Below are 21,475 nucleotides of genomic sequence, written 5' to 3'. Positions count from 1 at the left end.
ACCCACTGAGTTGAGATCAACAATCAGTACAATGAAGGTCATCCTGCTTTTTGCACTGTTCGGTCTGAGCTTCTGTCAGGGTAAGCACTATTAATCATGAAATAATATTTGTATTATATTGCTAGAAAAATGTGGACACATTTTAAAGTGTCTTCTGTTAGTATTAAACTATGTATGTGTTTTACCTTCACATTCTAGATGTCTGTGAACCAAAGACTCCTTCTAACCCAGACGCCCCTAATTGTCTGATACTAGCAGTAAAGGTAAAGTGGTAATTAACGTGAAAATAAACAATTGTTTTTAGTTCTTTTTATTTGCTGAATTTGACATCAAGACAAGGTAGAGCACACTATTTTTAATTTAGTTCAATATGAATCTGGGCAATGCATTGTATGGGTAAGTGGCTTCCAGTACAACTGCTCAAACACTAAATCATACTGTTATGTCACTCCTAATTTTCTTTTAATATTGGAATGTAGAATGGATTATGGAGCCCAGTTATACCATGGTATAGAACTATTCTTGGTTACATCTGCATTTTGCTTGATTTTGTTAACTGATCTTACATCTTGTATTACATTTTTGTCATCTACAGATATATTGTATCTTTAATTTTAACTTGTCATGCTGAGTTTTATAATACAAAGTCTGAACTAAAGGAATAGAGAGGGTGTTCACTTAGAAAAGTGAATAAGGAAAAATTGTGTTTATGTTTAGTACACGCAATATATAACTAAGTGTGATTGCATGATTGAAGTGAACATAGCGCCACTGTTTTACTAAGCTTCACTTTGCTAAGTAAACCGTCTCTATTCCTTTTGTAAGTCAGCTCTATTCATTTCATAAGTTCCTCTTGATTAATAAACTGTCATTACCCTGTACTATTACAATGCATTTCTTTATTAATAGTGTTGGATGTATTAATCTCTAACATATGTCATTCATTTTCAGGAGGTCCCTGCGTTTTGGTCTGCTTGTGGCAGATTCATTTGTGCATACAATCGATTTCAGGTACATTTTATTGTGCTGTAACAAAGTGTTACAAAATAACCCTATCTTATGCACTGTTTATAAAGAGCCAACATACAAAAATAATGTCTGTGGAGCATCTCATTTATCCAGGCCATGGTATACCTAGTCATAGTTAGTCACATTCACCTCTAGTTACCTACTACTAGGCATACAAAATTTCAATATTTTCTCATGAAGCAGTTTCTGTAAAACATTGGAGAGAGCTGAGAATAAGTGAAGCTGATATGTGAGTTTTGTGAAGGAGATGTTATTCTTGGTAAATCGGATATTACTAATTCTAAAAAATAAAAATTTCCCCATCCTCAGCTCACTTGAGATTATTCTATTAACAGCAAGACAGTAAACAAAATCATTAAAAAAAAAAAAATATATATATATATATATATATATATATATATATATATATATATATATATATATATATATATATATATATATATATATATCATCGTTTTTGTAATATACCCATTGCACTTTGTTTGATCTTTTCTTTATTGCTGTTTGTGTACCAATGGGGAGATTTCCATTTATTTTCTGTCTTGGAGGTACAACAGGAAGTGAGAGGAAATCTCTATAAAATAGGGGAAATTTTCTTCTTAGACAGCTGTTATAGAAACAGGTGTCCCAACATGTCAAGATTTAATCTCAACTCTTTTCCTGGCGACAACTGTAACATTTTGCGTTACTTTATGTTTGGCGACAATTGGCATCAGGACAAACGGGGAAGGTGAAACTTCTTACCAGGGGCACAGAGAGCAATAAAAACGTATATATAGTCTAATGAGAGCCCCAAACAAACAGCCAAAGCTTTTATTAATAAAACTGGTTCACAGCAGAAAAAAGCCAATGCATTTTAGGGGTCAGACAGAATCCTCCATCATCAGGTCCTTTGCTCCACTTTTTAACACTGGGATAACTTACCCTTTAAAGCTGATTCCAACAGAAAACCACAGATTTGTCTGATATCTTTGTCCATTAACAACTTGACTTCTGGAAGGTTTTACCACCTTCATGACCAGGGCATTTATTGCTTTCAGCACTGTGCTACTTAAACTGGCAATGCTCGGTCATGCAACACTGTACCCACATTAAATGTATATATATATTTATTTTCCCACACACGTAGTGCTTTCTTTTGGTGGTATTTAATAAAAACTGGGTTATTAAGTTTTTGCTATATAAACGAAAAAATATAAAAAAAATTTGAAGAAAAACCCACAATTTTCTTAGTTTTTAAAAACAAATAATTCTTTCTTCATAAATTTAGGCCAACATGTTGTCTGCTAAAATGCTAGGACAGTACAAATATCCCCCAAATGGCCCCTTTTGGGAAGTAGACAGTCCAAGATATTTAGTAAGAGGTATGGCAAATGTTTTGCAGTTTTCATTTTTTGTCACAATTTTCTGGAAAAAGAAGAAATTAAATATTTTTTTTCCCCTCTATTTTTTTACATACTGTCACCATTGCAGTACAGTGTCATCCAATGTTTGGTGTGGCAGTACTCTTGGATACTGACTTCTAGCAGTATTAAAAAAAATAAAGTACATGTTTTTTTAAACAAGTTTTTTCAACTTTTTCTTTAATTAATATAAATTATTTTTTTAAATACCGTCATCAGAGTAGTTCAGTGTCACCATAATGACACTGTACTACACTGGAAGGGATTTTGTTTTTGCAATGTGATTGCTTGTTAAAGTAATGATCACTGTAACAGCAATCGTTTGAACTGCCATAAATGGTTTTCATTCATCACTCATTGTTTACTACTGTGATGCTATGATTGGTCCATGACTATCACATAGTACAGGGTGCTGTGAATGGCCCAGGCACCATGTGGGCCAATCACAATGTCACAATAGTAAGCAACGTGTCATGAATGAAAGCCATTCATGGCAGTTTTGTTTATATGTTATCATGTAAATGCTTTGATTGGACATAGCAATCAAATGATACCCCAGCTCCTCATAGCGGCCAGGTACTGAGCACTGTGTGGACACAGCAGTCACAGGATCGCACTGCTGCACACCCCAGGGGGTTCGCCAGTGTGCAGGAGCACCGTGACCTACTGGTACTGGTAAACTTACTGTTGGTAGTCAGCAAGTGGCTAAACCCAAAAGTCAAAACTCCTGAGTTCGGGATCTGTTAGGACCCTAAAATACATTTGCTTCTTCTGCTATTAACTGATTTCAACAATAAAACCTTTGAACTATTGGATGTTCGTATGGGTTCTCATTGGACTATATGTGGATTCTCAACTCTGGGTTTTCCCCCATTTCTTTCCTGGAGTGCCACAGAACTGGACCTATTGTGACCAGAAATAATTAAATTGATTAATTGAAAATCTGTTTCCAGCACCTTATCTTTTACTTGTTTTTGAGTAATAAAAACATGACAGGGGTACTAATCCTTCTCTACTCTATCCAAAATGAACAATGTAAATATACATATACTTTAGGTATTCTTTGTCTTCCCTGTATTTATTACCACCATTGTCTAATTGTGTATATATGTTTCTTGAACAACTGCTTATGATGCTGAACCAAAAGGTTCTCTCAAATATGCTAATTTACTATTTCAAAATCTATGATTTATTACATGATATAACGCTATGCTATTATGGTGTGTTACAAATACACTCTGGTACAATTGTCACAGGAATGTCCTGATATAAAAAAAAACACAATTATTCATGCATGGTTGCTCTTCAATAGGACTTTTATTATTGTTATTTTTCTGTCCACATACAGGACGGGAATATACTGAGGTTTTTTATGAGAATATACCCACACTAGATCCCAGGGAATATAAAGGACATGATCCCCTAAGCACTAGGACTTTTCTTTAGGGGGTAAAAGTCCCCAACTTTTATAAGCCGTAGGGGGCGTGGTGATATATTTCTCCCTAAAAACCGTCATATATACACAAGGGTTCTTCCGCACTTTTTTTTTAACTAAGTTATATATACAAAAGTGCAGAAATCTTTTGAGAGCCCCTTGTATATACTACATATACTGTATATTTATATTTGTATATATACACACACATACATTATGTTACCAAAAGTATTGGGGCGCCTGCCTTTACACGCACATGAACTTTAATGGCATCCCAGTCTTAGTCCATAGGATTCAATATTGAGTTGGGCCACCCTTTGCAGCTATAACAGCTTCAACTCTTCTGGGAAGACTGTCCACAAGGTTTAGGAGTGTGTCTATAGGAATGTTTGACCATTCTACAAGAAGCGCATTTGTGAGGTCAGGCACTGATGTTGGAGAGAAGGCCTGGTTCGCTGTTTGTGCTCTAATTCATCCCAAAGGTGTTCTATTGGGTTGTTGTTAGGACAGTCAAGTTTCTCCACTCCAAACTCGCTCATCTATGTCTTTATGGACCTTGCTTTGTGCACTGGTATTTAGGCATGCTGGAATAGGAAGGGCCAACCCCAAACTGTTCTCACAAATTGGGAGCATGAAATTGTCCAAAATGCCTTGGTATGCTGACACCTAAGAGTTCCCTTCACAGGACCTAGGGGGCTAAGTCCAACCCCTGAAAACCAACCCCACATCATAATCCCCCCTCCACCAAATGATTTGGACCAGTGCACAAAGCAAGGTCCATAAAGACATGGATGAGCGAGTTTGTGGTGGAGGAACTTGTTTGACCTGCACAGAGTCCAGACCTCAACCCGATAGAACACCTTTTGGATGAATTTGAGCAGAGACTGCAAGCCAGGCCTTCTCTCCAACATCAATGCCTGACCTCATAAATGCACTTCTAGAAGAATGGTCAAACATTCCCATAGACATCCTCCTAAACCTTGTGAACAGTCTTACCAGAAGAGTTGTAGCTGTCATAACTGCAAAGGGTGGGCCAACTCAATATTGAACCCTATGGACTAAGACTGGGATGCCATTAAAGCTCATGTGGGTGTAAAGGCAGGCGTCCCAATATTTTCTGTAATATAATGTATGTGTATATACATACAACCTGAATGAGGAGGGTGATTTTACTGGGGCTGCCAAGCAGTGACATTCATCTGCTTCCTCATCATATTGTGACTGTTTATCTTTTCTCTTTCTCTGCTATTACCATCCCTGAGGTGGAGAAGGAGGGAGGGAGATCATTCCTCTCATTTTGCTGCAGTGGGAGACAGAACAATGTCTCCACTCCTCATCACAGCCACATAAACCGCTGTACAGTGGAGATAAGTGATAGTCACTATCGCTGCACATATTGATTTCATAAATGGACAATTGAATCACTGCCAACAGATCTGATTAGATGTTCTGAAAGCATTTTGGTGTCTAGGACACTTTTTTTTACATTTAATTTGCCATGGCACTTTTCATTAAAGAGTTATTGGTTTGCTTAGATTTCTTTAAGAGATCTGCTTTTAATAGGGCAGGTACAATAACTGTAACCTTCTCTAAAATAATCTTTCTATCTAACAAAATTAATTTTATACAAACCATTTGCTGTGTATTATATGATTAATGCATTCACTTTCCTTTTAGTAAGTTTGACTCTATGTTATTTTTTAGGAGGATCAAAACAAAGAAAATTATGAAGCTGCATTGAAAGAATTTATTGCTTTTCTGGTATGAAGTACTTAAAGATATTATGTACAGATTAGCTGTTCAATAATATATTTTCTTTTTCTTTCTATGGCCACCATGAACATAGAAAACTATTTACTAAAACCTATTCAGTAAAAGAAATTTTGCAAATCTTTTTAAAATTAATTAGTGTAAGTATCTGATTTTGACTTCGTATAAATCTCTTGTAATTCCCTGGTAACTCAGAGGGTAACTCATCTGGGAGAGAGGGTCAGCAGTATGTAGAGTGGTGGAGGATTTGGATAGTGATACTCTGACTATTTTGTCGGGGGGAGTCTACGCACCTGTGCACTAAGGAAAACATTTGCCAGAGGTGCACCCATCAATGCCCAGGACCAGGCGGGAAGTGCCGTAATGTGAAAAGTCTATTGTTAAGGCAGTCTCCAGATTCCGAGATGAGCATGCATTGCAAGTAGTATAAAACCATATTTTTCTCTTCCATCAGCTGTCCCAATGCTCTAATCTCAGTGCATTGCATGTGTTGCATTTGGGATGGCGCCAAACCGTTCCACTCCACCAGCCAGCATACCTCCACTAGCTCACTCCCAGTTGTGGAACGAAACCCCGCCAGACACATAGTTAAGCTCTCGTGTGTCCTGTATTATTTCCTTCTGTACTGTACCTACTGGTCAGGATAAGGACCCCTGTAATGCTGGTCTGCTCCCAGTTGCTATGGGAGAAAGACTGCTATGCTTTGGGAGATGGCCTGCTAGGGAGAGAGCTGTACTAGTGCCCCCTCATGACCAGAGGAAGCCCCACCTTACCAAGGTGCCACACCTTGACTCTGTGAATTGACTTGGTTACCCTTAGTAGGGATGGGAGAACTGAGCATGAGTTTGGGCCAAACATTTGCCTATTCGAACGTTTGCAGAACACATGAATTTGCAGGGTGTTCGCCCGGATGAACACCCTGCAATGCTACACCCTGATTGGGTAAAGCTTTGCCCAATTAGGGCACAGTATAAGCTGGCTGTTAAGGAGCAGGGCTGGGAAGCCAGTCGCGGCGTCCTTAACAACCGATGAGTCATTAGCTGTAAATGGGTTTCCCCTCTGATAGCTAATCAAAAAAAGGGTCGGTTAAAAAACGAATCAAATCACATTTAAAATGACTCGTGGTTACAATTGTTGGCTCCTGGCTATTAAAAATTTAAAGAAAAAAATGGCGTAAGGTCCCCCCAAAATCCATACCAGACCTTTATCCGTGCATGCAGCCTGGAAGGTCAGGAGAGGGTAGGGGACAAGCGAGCGGACCCTTCCTGAACCATACCTGGTCACATGCTGTCAACATGGGGGGGGGTGCCCTGGGGCAGGGGGGCTCTCCCCGACAATCCTGAGCTGTGGTTGTCGGGGTCTGCCGGCAGGGGGCTTATCGGAATCTGGAATCTGGAAGTCCCCTTTAACATTGGGCCCCCCCCAGGTGAATGGGTATCAGATACAATGTACCCTTACCCAGTCACCCAAAAAAGTGTACAAAAGAAATAAACACACACACAGTTTTTGACAAGTCTTTTATTTAAACATAAAAAAATTGTGTCCCCCGATGTAAATCCATATTCAATCATGCCACATGCGGACCCGAAAAAAAAAAAAGCTCCGCTCTCATTGAATGCTTCCTGAGGTCTGCCTGCTCCATGGTTTGACGGTTCTTATATAGGGAATTTGTTTATTCCCTGTATAAGAACTGTCAAACCACAGAGAAGGAAGACTGTGGTAGGCGTTCATCAAGAGTGGAGCTTTTTTTTTCTTTTCTTTTTCCGGGTAGGCGGATCAGTGGACCGCGTGATTGACAATAGATTTACATAGGGGGGAGCACGTTTTTTTTTTTTTTTTTATAAAGGACTTGTCAAAAACTGTCTCGTGTGTTTACACTTTTTGGTGAATGGGTAGGGGCACTTTGTGATCACTCGTCCCCCTCCCCTTTTCCTGACCTGCCAGGCTGGGTGGCCGGATAAGGGTCCGGTATGGACTTTGGGGGTGGGGGACCTCATGCTGTTGTTTTTTTACATTTTTTTAATACCTGGGAGCCGGCAATTGTAACCGCGAGTCATTTTAAATGGGATTTGACTTGTTTTCTTCTTTAGAAATGCCTTTTCTGCTGTACATGCTACAGATGCACCACTTTACAGGCAGATTAAGGGGACCCCCCAGGCACTATGTTTAAAGGAATGTTTCATTTTTATTGTTGCACTTTAAGCATCATTAAAATCACTGCTCCTGAAAAAACAATAGTTTTTCCATTTTTTTTTTTTTTTATTGATAAATGTCCCCCAGGACAGTACCCAGATCCACATACCACTTTTATGGCCAATTACTTGCATACAAGCCCTCAAAATGGGCACTTTTGATTTTTCCTGTTTGGCTCGCTTAGACTTCAGTGGGGTTTGCAATTTGGTTAGAACATTTGCCCTATTCGGGAGTTCTGCTGCGGCCTAACCCTTAGTAACAACCTTGTTCATCAGAGTGCAGCTTACTCATTGTAGTACTGTGAACTTCATACCCCCTAGTGCTATTATAGGCGCAGGTTCTTTGTATATAGCATCTCTATTATGCACCCCTTTATGAATCCCTTCAGACCAGGCTTAAGGAAAAGGTTCACGGTCTTTACTGATCTTCTTGTTGTAAAGCATGATGTCAGGATAAAACACAAACTCTTCCTTCATAACCTTGGCTAACTATAGATTGGCCCAGGCATACCATGAGAGTATTTTAGAGTCCAGGTATGGGGGTAAAGTCCATTGTTGGTGACGTGGTCCATGGCTGGTGGCATCCCAGGAACCTCAGTATAATTACTCCTCTTCTGGATATGGAATCAGCAGCAGCACCACAGCACACCAGTACATGCTGGAATCTTCTGAGTTCTCGGGCTTCAGCCATCCCCCAATTGATATCACAAGTGGGCCGGCTGAAACCCAAAAAGCTCGTAAACCGGTAGCCAAGATTTTAATCCTTACCTAACCGAGCCTGGACCGGTGCCTAACTAATGTAAGCAGGGCTCAACCTGCTTACAAGTAGATACCTATCAGATTTGCTGTATGAATTGATAAGGGACATACAGTACTGACAGAAGAACAAAACAGAGGAATAATCTCATCAGCCTCCTGCTTCTCCCTCACTGTCCAGTCTCAGGTAGTGGTGGCCTATCTGTGACAACAGTTTGGTTCTTCTACCTTGCATAGCCATGTATATCTGATTTAAAATGTTGATATTAAAGCCTAAATGCAGCCAAAATCAACCATAGCAAAATCATCACAAGGGACATAACTCTTCCTCTGTTAATAGAAATCCTCCTCTGTCCTACCCTCCCACTCCTGCTACTGTAATCCTCAGTTGCAGTGACATTTTTTACAACTGAGGGGCTGTCACAGGCACAAGAGAGCCCGAATATTCCTGTAATTTCTGGCCAGATGCTCCATTCATAAAATTTGTTACTATAGCCTGTATGAATGGATAAGGATCTATGAATGAAGGGACCAGACTGTTCAATCATCTGCACGTCCTCCATTTCTAAATCCTGTTTCATTTATAGAAGCTGTAGAATGGCAGAGCTTGGTGGAAATGGTGGGCATAGTTGGGCTCTCTTGACGAGACCCTGTGACAGCCCCTTAGTTGTATTAACCCCTACAGTGCCAGGAGGTTACATGGGTAGGGTTGGGCGGGGCAGGATTGAGAAAAAGGAATCAGCACAAGGTGCACATCCTACCAACTTTAAGTTATGTCCTTTGTGCTGATTCATCTTTTTTTGAGGTTGGTTGCCCTCAGCTTTAATGCTACAGCTCATAGACATGGAAAAAGATACTACCGAAATCACAAACAGGAATAGAATTCCCTCATCTATCATTTTCATTTAGGTATTTTATTATTACTAGTATTATTATTATGTCTCATAATGTACTTTATACTTTCTTTGCAGAAGTGTACAGGCTGCCATGCTGATAACCTTCTTGGCGAGGGTCATGATTTTGTAAGTCTCTCTCCATCTACCTATATTTTTTAAATCAAATTTTGATATAATGTATACAATGTGTTTTCAGCTCATGAACCACCACATTTGACAAGTGGCAGAAAACCAAATGATTTCAGTAATTCTAATTCAATGAAGCAGTAAAGAATCAACCAATAATGCACAAGGCAACTTTTTCATTTTATTTTCAAATGCTTCTCATGATTTGGCATTCAATGTGAGCATTTTTTGCTGTGAGAAACATCAACCCTTATAAACCAGTTCAGTGACCAATGAAGATGCACAATATGCAGTAATTATGCTAGCCAATCACATTTTGCCTTTCATTGAATTACAGCATTCAGAGCAAACAAATGTGACTACTGAGCAACACGTTTGATTAAGAGAGAGAGAGATAATACTTCACATATATAAAATACTCCATGATATCTGTTCTGCTACACTTTGTGTGATTTATTTAAATATTTGCAAAATCCACAAACTTCATATGTCATAAATCCATGCAATCTCTTGAACTGTCATGGTCTTCACTCAGGTAAAGTATGTATAAAACTGAACCAGACCATTTCCTTTTAAATGTTAATTGCAACCGGAAACACATAACGCCTGTACACAGATCCCTCCGCTACTTTGTATCAAAGAACCGCTCTTACAGAGCAACAAGAATGAAGAGTTTGACAGGTGATAAGGAAATATCTCACCTCCTTACCATCTGTTTTAACCTTCTAAATGCCACCCACTGCACTGCAACAATGTGTATTACATGTGACTATGGGGCGGTTGTAGACTGGTTCCATTCACTTGAATGCATCATATTCAGTAGGCAGTAGTGCCCATGAAATGTGAGAGTGGGTATAATTCCTGCCATGGCCGTGAAGCAAAGCATTGCAGCTGTGGAATGTATAAACCTGCAGTTGCTGTCTTTTTAGGTAAAGGGGAAGCAGTTGGGGGGCAGTAAAGCCACGGCTCAAATGTGAGGTTTTTTTTTTATTCCCCAACTTCCAATGTGTATGAGCCCAAAAAACATGACATTTATGTAGACAAAGGAGGTGGCTGCACTTCCAGCAGTAAAAATCCATGCTTATTGAAACATCATTAAAATAAGGATGAGACATGCCCAAACAGCTCTAGGAACAACAGCAAACTCATTTCACACTCCTATGCTTAATCATTTTATAATGATTTTTCAATAAACATGGAATTTTGATGCTTGAAGTGCCGCCACCTCCTGTGTCTACATGGTATCCTTGGTCGTGGACCAGGCAGGCACCCAGCACCTCACGGCAGTATGGAATTATACTTGGTGATCTTTAGGAGCGGTGCACCCCTTCTGCTTTCTATGACATTTATGTAACATATACAATAAACTGGAAACAAATTATCTTGGTGTTTATACTCTATTCTCCATTCACAGTACAACTTGTAAAAAAAAAATATATATATACATAAAATAAATACTTATAAATCTCACAAGAAAAGGAATAAATCCAAGTCAGCATTTAACCCTTTGGGTTATATAGTGTCCAGTTCAGCTATCCATTTATTTTTTTTTTTTTAAGAAATATTTTATTGAAGTATAAAAGCGTACAAACATCAGTAAGATACAAGTGCAACAAAACATGTTTACACAATCAAAATGGGGAACAGCCTGAGCTAACAAACGACAACTGTCCAGCTTAACATGTGTAGAGAATCGGCAAGGACCTGGAGCGTACACAAGGTGGCAAGAGCAAAAACATTATCTGATTTTGAAAAAGGGGAGAGGAAAATGGAACCAAAATGACTAACAACAAGTGCTAGATCAGCTATGTAGACCAGGTGTTCAAGAGCAGAGCCAAGCCCCAATGCGCTACCGTGCCGATAAGAAAAAGAGAAAGGAAAGGCTCAGAGAAGCGAAAGAAGCCCTATGTGGAGAACACCCATACGGTCTGGGCAGGTCCTGGGTAAGGCCCATACCCAGGGTGCGTAGCACCCAGGGACGGGAAAGTGGGAGTTGTCAGTGCAAAAACTACCAGTCTACTGATGTGAAAAGGCGCGCGGGGTGCTCGCTAATCAGGCGCCGCCCGGGGGCGGCGATTGCACCCCTTTGGAACTTCGACAACGAGGACTAGGGGGAAGGGCAGGAAGGAGGGAGGGAGGGAAGGGGAGAAGGGGAAGGGAAGGGAGAGAGGGAAGAAGAGAGAAGGGGGAAGAAAGAAAGAGAGAAAAAAAAATGGGGGGAGGGGAATGGAGGGGAGTGCAATGCGAGGCACATGGGGTGATAGAGGACCAAGGCAAGTCCAAGGAAAGGAGGTTGAATTTGGGTATAACCAGCAAATAATGGGAGAGATCAAAGACCGAGGGTCTCATTGGCAGAGACTAGCAAATTCAGGCGTTGAGGTGTAATGAATCCAACAGGCCCATTTTTTGTAATACTTGGAAGGGGTGTCTCTCGCGATATAAATGAGTTCTTCCATCTCAGCCACTTTTCTGATGCGTAAGAGCCATTGTTTGATGGAGGGGGCTTGTGTGGATTTCCAAAGCGCGGGGATACATTTCCTGGCCGCGTTTACCATGAGTATCGTGAGGGACTTCGGGTAGGTCCTACTGGAGGTAGGGGAATGGTGTAGAAGATATCGGGCTGGTGTAAAATCCAAATCATACGTGGTCACCTGCGTGACAATCCGGTGTACTTCTTGCCAAAAGGAAGATAAGCGTGGGCAAGACCATAGAACATGCAAGAGCGTACCAGGCTCAGTCAAACATCTCCAACAAGTCGGCGAGGCAGAGGGGAAAAGCTTGTGTAACAGAGTAGGATTGCGATAACAACGGGATACTATTTTGTATCCACTTTCTTGGGTAGGGACGTTTAGGGAGCATTTGTGGTTGTTGGTAAAAATATTTTCCCATTCCTCTTGAGAGAGTGAAATTGCAAGCTCCGATTCCCACAGTTCGCAACGTTTAAGCTTCAGCTGATCAGGTCTATCCAATAAAAGGGAATGAATATGTTCTGGTACCTCTGGTACCCTTGTCTCCATATTTCTCCTTTCCTAATTGCGTCCCATCTTGTGTAACAAGGGACGCATATACCTTTAAGACCGGATGACATCATTGCCGAGCGCCGCTATGAGCGGCTATTTCAATCGCCGGTTTGCTCTCACTCATCGCTCGTTCAAACCGCATGTTCACCGCACCTACTCCTGTGAAGTCGGAGCTGCTGACATTCTCCCTTGCTGAACTGAAGCCGGAAACCTCGCTGGTGATCCGTATCTCGCTACGGGATCACCCCTCTCCAATGGACACTGTTACTCCTAAACCTATCTAAGTGATAAGTACCCCGCAGGGGATTCTTACTAACCAATCTCCTACTGTCATCTACTGCAATTACCAAGACTATCTGTATCTATCTATTCACTATCATCTGCATAGACTGTTAGCTCTTGGGACTACCTTCAACTATCCTTGCACTAGGTTACTCTGTCTAAGTATACTCCATCTGTGTCCTCTTACCATCTGCACTATACTTGACATCAGAACCTATCTGCTTTACCATCACCTGCAACTCTCCTAATACTACTTCTAGTGCTCACCATACAATAGCCTGTCTCTCATCTATATATCCTCATATATTCTATCCCTCCATTAACATCTATTAATATATATATGGTATATAACAGGCTGTACACGGTGATGAAGTCCTGAGAGTTGGATATGTTTGTTCAACAGATTCTCTACAAGGCTACTGAGTGTAATAATTCTGCAGCTGTAAATCCATCCACTAACAAAAACGCATGAACGTTACAGAATAATGGAAGTAAGCTTATGGAGCGGGCCTTCCTGTTGACAGAGAGAGTCGAACGGCGTAGTGGAGGACAGAGAGGGGCATTTGCGGGCCAAAGACTTAAGAAACTGCATGAGCAGAAGGTAGGACCAATGGGGTATGGGGGGTCTACCCGCCCTCTCCGCCACAGAGGAGGCGGAGAGCACCGTGTCCTCCCCCCACAGGTGGTGGGCGCGCAACTGGTCACGGGACCAGTTGGCAGCCAAATAGTGACGATGCATACCTGGCGGGAAGTCAGGATTCAACCTGACCGGAGTCATCGGGCCTGGAATCGCAGAAACGTTACGTTTTGCACACATCAATCGGAAAACGCGTAGAGAGGAGCCAATTAGGGGGTGGAGCTTAAGTGTGCTAGGGACATGGGTCTCCATTATCCAAGGCAGGGAGCGGAGGTCTAGAGAGGTAAAACCACCTTCGATGGTCACCCAGTCTTTATGAGATTTGTGCACATTCCAGTCCACTATTCTAGTGAGGTGACAGGCGGCATAGTAGTTACTGATGTCCGGTAGCCCAATCCCCCTCTTGTATTTGGGCATGGTTAGGTGGTCAAAGGAGATGCGCGGCTGTTTGTCCTGCCACAGAAAGGCAGTGCTGATGCGTTTGTAAAGAGCAACAAAGGACGGAGGGAGCCAAATAGGGATTGTCTGGAGAGCGTAAAGTAGACGTGGCAAGACGTTCATCTTCAGTATAGCCGCTCTACCAAACCAGGAGAACATAAGTTTGATCCACAACCTTAGATCTTTTGATATTTGGGCAAAGAGCGGGGGAAAATTACGGTCGTAAAGATGTTGGAGATTGGCTGGAATTTTAATCCCTAGGTAAGTGATCGAGTCCGACTTCCAAATGAGGTGGAAATTTGTCTGGCAGCGTGTTACATCTTGTGGGGGTAGGGTAACATTTAGGGCGAAGGATTTAGAAAAGCTAATCTTAAAGTTGGATATGACAGCGTAATCATCAATTAATTTAAGGAGTGTAGGGAGGGTCGTGACCGGTTCCGATAGAAATAAGCTATCCATTTAACCTCTCTGCACTTCAACTGATCAATGATTATTAATTCAAGCTGGAAGATGGAATGTCTGTGCATAGAAACATTTTGGGAACAGGAAGCTCTGGCTAATCTGCCCCCTTGAGGATTTATGTTGTGATAATCTATCATTCATCCTCGGTGTCATCTCCCTGATATAGTACAAACCACAGAGGTATTTTAAAGCATAAACTACAAAAGAGCTCTGACATGCATTGTACCCTTTGATGTCTATGTCTATATTTTTTCCCATGTGTAAAAGATGAACCCTTAATCCTGTTAGAACATTGTACACAGGACAAACATGGAAAAGGTCCACTTTGTTTAGATCCTAAAAAGGTCAAAGCCTGTAGTTTAGGGAGAAACAGATCCGCCCTAACTATAGTGTCCTATATGATTTTTAATTCATTCCCTGTAAGAGCGCTACTCTGATACAAAGTAGTAGAAGGATGTGTGCACAGGTGTTACATGTTTCTGGCTGCAATTAACATATAAGATGGAGATGATCTGTTTCAGTTTTATACATACTTTACCTGAGAAAGGACTGTGAGCGGTTCACAACTGTTATACAGATTGCATGGATTTCTCACATGTGAAGTTTGTGGATGCTGCAAATATTTGAATTTATCACCTCAGGTGCTGCAGAACAAGTATTGTAAAATATCTCCTACATATGGGAGCAGATGGTATACCTCATGTAATGTGTGCGCTCATGAGGACTGGATTGGAAGTGGGAGTTTCCAGCACTATATATATATATATATATATATATATATATATATATATATATATACACACACAGCCATAACGATATATGATACAAACTATTCCATTCTCACATACATATACAGGATATCAGAAGTTGTAAGCTTTCAAAAACAGAAAATGTCCACATGCTGAAAATATAAAGACATATAAAAAGTGTGTGTGCCCATGATCATTAAACATCAAATATTTTAATGCTGAAAAGATATCTACATGTTTTTGGGACCTCTTACTATGAATATTGTAGATGTGGTCACTTTGTAATCTAATAATGTAAAAGTAATGTAATCAATAATCTAAAAAGCAAAAAAATTGCAACACTCAAAACATAAATGAGCACCGACCCCACCCACAATTACAATGCCCAAAATGTTTTTATTTATTTATTTTTTAAATATAAGTTAATTTTTCAGAAAGTTTAACTTGTTTGTTATTTGTAGTCTGCAAAGCTGCACCTTAGAGTTATTAATTGAGATATTTGACATGCATGCATACACAATTCTGTTGCATTTTTTTTTTTAGGATGAACTTTTGGAGGGGGTTGGAGAAACTGGAGGCAAATCTGTTGCGGCTGTTATAAAGCTTCTGGTAAGTTTGCTTGTTCCCTCGCTTCATTTCTGTTTGTTCATATCAGCTGGTCACAGAGATACTGAGGCTGATTGAGAATGTTGACACAATAAGTTGTTGAATATTCACTACAATTACCCATTAATGTGCAGATAAAAAAAATGAACAGGAAGTTGCTTTTTTCATAAATAGATAACTGAAGTGAATCTTCATACAATTTATAGTGCAAACATTCTCAATTCCTTTAGTAAATCAGCCTCAGTGAATCAGGCCAAGGTGGAGTCAGATGAGTGCTTGCTGCAGATCTTTGTATAAGCTTATTTATTACAAAAAAGATGACAGTGTAAAGCACATTACAAAACAATTCATTTTCCACTGATCCAGTTGATTATCTGAAATCAGCTGTATGGCTAATTTGCACATCGTCATTTCTGTATCAAATAAGCTAATTGGTCTATAAAGTAAGAGCTACTTATTCTTCAGGGACAGAAAAAAAAAAAATTGAATTGGAATAGACATAACTGAAAAAAGACAACAGAGACATCAGTTCTTCGGATGACTTAAAGTGTTACTAAACCCAGGATCCTGCATTCACTATATCTGGTCTCCCATAGTACACAGAACATGGAAATGCAATTATTTTATTAAATATAAACAGATAAATACCTTTTCTCATCAGCAGCGTATAGCAGCCTTGTGACTTGTATCAGTTCCTAGTAAATCTTGTAGGAGGAGTTTTCATTTCCCCTGATCCTCTGTCTGGACATGTATGGACATTGCTGATTGGCCCTGTGCTGATCACATGCACTCTCCCAAGAAAAAAAAAATTCTCCAGCAATACACAGCAAACTGAGCATGTACAGCCTGTCCCCTGGCTCTGTAAATATCAGGCTATTTATTGGAGACAGTGAAAGAAGAGAAGGATTAGAGAGACAGGATCAAACATCCTTTATACGCAATGCAGAGGATTAACCCCTTAGGTTCCACAGTGAGTATAACAAGCATGCTTTACTGCATATACAGACTGATTTTACTGTTGTGGGTTTAGTACCACAGGCTGAACAAAAAAAAAACAACTGAGGAGTTTGAAAGGATATCCTGTACTAACAATTCGATATTAGTACAGTGATCTCCCCATTGAGCTATTGTGTTCTGACAGGGGGATTACAAACCGGTGAAGAGCGCTGATCAGATGACAATTGGCAGACCTTTTTCGGCAATGCCCCTTCGAAGCTGGTTGTTTGCCCCGACTTCTGTCGGACCGGCTGCCGTACACACAAGCTGAATGTCGGCTGGTTTTTGTGTGTGTACGGGTCCTAAGGGAGTAAAATTCAGGACAAAACTCCCAAAAAGTATGCATCACGTGTTTATAAATTACATAATCTCAGAACATTTAGTGGCATTTTTATAAAGTAACGAAGGTGGCATTCACTGAACATTCACTGGTGGTGAATAGTTTACTGCATATTAAAACAAATTCACTAGGAATATTCCCCTGCAGTTAATTATTGTTTGTTTGATGTCTTATTCACTGCTTTAACAATATGTCCTTCAGTATATGAGCCATTACTCCCAAAATGACAAAACACTGCAAAATTTTACTTGCCAAAGACATCTTGCTCACCGGACCTGCAAGATAACAAAGAGTGAAGTAATACATTTATCTATAGGTCCCAGAGTGCCACAGTCCTAGGAATAGGAGAAGGTGAGCAGGTGATTTTAAATAAAGATTTCTGGTAGATTTATTTCTACTATAGTAAAATTGAATCCTTTGTTTACTAAAGGAATATAGACTCTCCACTTAGCTTAGCTATAAGCAAGTAGTTTTCACTTTAATCATCCAATCACATGCAGGCACATAAATGGGCATCCAAAGTGAACAAAGCTTCATCTAGTTTACTAAGGCTAACCAATACATGGCTTGATGTATCTCATTCAGCCCCATAGGCTGTAATAGAGAAATTCATCTATTTCTCCATCAAAGCTGAACACCATGGATGAGGGAATCTCCATAGCTGGCTATTGAATTCAGCAGATATGAGGCTGCCCGAATACCCAAACAGTGACTGCATCTAATAGGGTGCAGACACTGCTGGGCTGATCATTTTCTACTTGACTCAGTTAAAATTAAGATTGACTTTTGTTGAGCTGGGTGGTACTTGCAAGGCCACCCATGGCTTGAATTTTGGTCAATTCAGCAGGAATCATCTGAAACGTATCCACTGAGCAGGGGGGGAGGGGGTAGGAGCATCACCGGGGGGCCCCAAGAAAAGGAGGATTGGGGCTGTTCTCTGCAAATCCATTTTACAGAGCAGGTAAATATGCCATGTTTGTTATTTTATTTTAAACAAATGTAACGTTTAAAACCACTTTAAGCCAAGCCAACATTTCATTTGCTATGTAAACAGTCTTCCAATATAAAGAGAACCTGTCCGAAGAAAGTAAGATAATAAAGCTGAGACTGATGAGAAAGAGCCTTAACATAAACTTGGAAAGCTGAACAAATCGATGATTGGGGTACAAATGACCTTTTTTGGGCTTTTGTTTTTTTAGAATACACTGGGACTAGATGAAGCCACATTGAAGATTGTTTGTGCATTGGTAAGGTTAAAACTGTATATTGACAACATCTTATTTTGTTTACTATGTTAAATATCATAATATTTTTCAATGCATTACTGAGTAAATAATATTTGTTAGGCAAGTAACAGGGACTTTTTATAAAATGTAGTACATTATTGCATTGAAATATGGTGTACGTATATGAATCGGAGAATTCTTTTTTCAGTTCATTTCTCAGCAGTTCTCAGAGGAAAATTATCTCCTCTGGCACCCTGTTTATGAAGCAAAGAACTTCAGTTCTCACATGGAGAACAAAGGAGAAGTTTTTCCTCTGAAAACAGCCGAGATCCATGTAAAAGTGGGTGGGCTGCCTGTAATCTCGTGAGCAGTGTTAATTTCATCGACTAAAACCGACTAATCCGTCGACTAAATTAACACAATTTTAGTCGACTAAAATACAACTAAAACTAAAACAATTCAGATGACTAAAATACAACTAAAACTAAAATGGCATTTTAGTCTTAAGACTAAAATACGACTAAAACTAAAATGGCATTTTAGTCAAAAGACTATAACTAAAACTAAATCGAAATTTGCTGCCAAAATCAACACTGGTGCATGCTCAAAGCTTAATACCATAAATAATAACATATTAGATTTTTTACTCCAGGACCAGCAGTAGTATATAATGAGTTTGGAAATTGTAGAGAAACGCTTAAATAATGCATTACAAATTACAATTGAACTTCACCCATTCGATTATAGATGACTAAAATTAGTTTTAATCGACTAAAATGTAGGATGTTTTAGTCTACTAAAATGTAGGACGTTTTAGTCTTCTAAAATGTAGGACATTTTAGTCGACTAAAATGTACTGGAGTTTTAGTCGACGAAATACGACTAAAACTAAAACACTTGCAGAAGACTGTGGTGTACGTTTAGTAAACTGAGAAGTTTTCTCTCAGTTCACTTCTCGGCAGTTCTCAGAGAAAAAATATCTCCTCTGGCACCCAGTTTAGAAGGCATAGAACTTCACTTCTCACAGGGTGATCAGAGGAGAAGTTTTTTCTCTGAGAACTGCCGAGATCTGTGTATAACAGGGTGGATTGCCTGTAATCTCACGAGATATTGTGAGATTACAGCGCCACTAAGTTTAAAAAGTGAAACTAAAGTTTAATAGAACTCATAACGACATGTTCTGACACATGAAAACATATCTATACACACACACACATGCACAGTATATATACATACAGTATATATATATATATATATATATATATATACACACACACCAGTGCATACAGTATATGTATATATATATATATATATATATATACACACCAGTACATACAGTATATATATATATATATATATATAAATATATATATATATATATATATTATGGAAAATTGTTACCAATACTTACCGTAATTTTCCATTCCTGGCTCTGCGTCATGCCATCATACTACGGGTCAACTCCGCCCCTCTAACCCCCATAGGACATCCCTGAAATAGCATAAAAGGCAGGCAGTACCTGGTGGAGGTGTTCTGTATGAGCTTGTGACAGACCAGGGAGGGTTTTGTGCTGGCATGACGCAGAGCCAGGAAAGGAAAATTACGGTAAGTATTGGTAACAATTTTCCATGTCCTGGCTCTGCATCATGCCATCATACTACGGGACTTAACTAGCCAAAACACAGGGTGGGAAGAATAAATTACAAACACCAGGTACTGCTGCAAGAAACTAATTTTAAAAATCTTGATAAAGCAGAAGACAATACTGAAGCTCCCATCTGAGCATACTGGGATGACATCACATCCAGCTTATAGTGTTTTATGCAGGTATTAGGAGATCTCGAACCTGCAGCCCTACAGACCACGTCTGCCGATACTTTGGACCAAGCTGCCCAGGAGGATGACACCGCTCTTGTGGAATGTGTTCGGATCTCCTGAGGAGGGGGGAGGCCTTCCAGGGAGTAAGCTGTTTGGATTGCTTTAACTATCCTTGTCGAGAGGACTCTTGGAGGGGCCGGCATACCCATCCTGGGACAATTTGGGAATACAAAAAAAAGAGCATCTGTTTTCCGGAACTAGACCGTTCTGGGCAGCTATGTCTGTGGGAGCAACTTCATATCCAGATGATACCATCTAGGCTCCTCCAAGGCTGATTGAGAAGGGGGAAAAGGCCGGGAGAAACGATTCCCAATTAAAATGAAATTCCGACGAGACTTTAGGAAGGGACTTCGGAGAAGGTCGTAACACCACGCTGTCCAGAAGGAAGGTGCAGAATGGCTCTTTGTACGAGAAGGCCGCAGTGTCTGAGACTCGTCTGGCTGAGACCAAAACTGTCAAAAAAACAGTCTTTAATGTCAGGTACCATAAAGGACTGCATCCAGTGTTCACAGTAACTTTGTGGCTGCAAATAGTGGACAGAAGAGCCTCTGACTACCCCATTAAGGCATAGACACATTCTCCTTCCAGACAACATATCCTCCCAGCACCTCATTGTGCTAAGCATAATGAGAGGAAGATCCTTGGACTACCTCCTTAAGGTATTGCTGAAATATCCTCCAAATTAGTGATAAGATGATGTGAAGCATTCGCCAAGTGACAGCATTCACAGCCGTGTCAATATTTCAGTATGTGATCTCCTGGGGAATAAAAATCAAGGTTGCAGGGTGCTTAGTTCACATTCATCCCCACTACACCGTGGCTCCACACTCGATTAGGTCCATTCGGAGTGACCAACTGACGAAAATTTATTCCGTCCTGGCCACATACATTGCTCTCTTTTTTTTTTTTCCCAAACAAAGATAAAGAAAAACAAAAACGCATTCCTTCCCAAAAAAAAAAAAAATCTTCAGTTCCTTGAGGCTGGCGGCAGCTTTAGACAAAAATACCCCAAGCTTCAACACAGGCAAAGTAGACCAGGATGTGCATGTACTCACAGTGAGGGCAGCAGAGACCCAGTTACACACAGTGTATTGGCCACAGAGGAAAAGGAAGCCAGCTGCACCTGCAGACTGTCTCCACTGATTAAAAGCAACCTAGTGATCTGAGGAAGCCTGGGCTGCCCCCCCCCCCCCCCCCCACTGGAGCATGCAAAACCACCATCTCCAGCAAACTA

General features: G+C 40.2%; 1 protein-coding gene across 1 annotated transcript in view; it reads left to right on the top strand.

The window, feature by feature from the left end:
• LOC309562231 (uncharacterized protein) overlaps nucleotides 1-21,475 on the top strand; it is a gene marked incomplete at its 3' end in the record, with an annotated part of 1,785,816 nt that overhangs the window by 593,399 nt on the left and 1,170,942 nt on the right. Inside the window, exon 5 of the mRNA XM_082266354.1 lies at nucleotides 18,337-18,384. Within this exon, the coding sequence (XP_082122480.1) occupies nucleotides 18,337-18,384 (48 nt within the window). The remainder of the gene's footprint in view (nucleotides 1-18,336; nucleotides 18,385-21,475) is intronic.

Source organism: Pelophylax lessonae, assembly GCF_965119305.1.
Source record: "Pelophylax lessonae genome assembly, chromosome: 8".
In the NCBI taxonomy this organism is placed as follows: Eukaryota; Metazoa; Chordata; class Amphibia; order Anura; family Ranidae; genus Pelophylax; species Pelophylax lessonae.
This window is presented reverse-complemented; position numbering and strand designations above follow the sequence as displayed.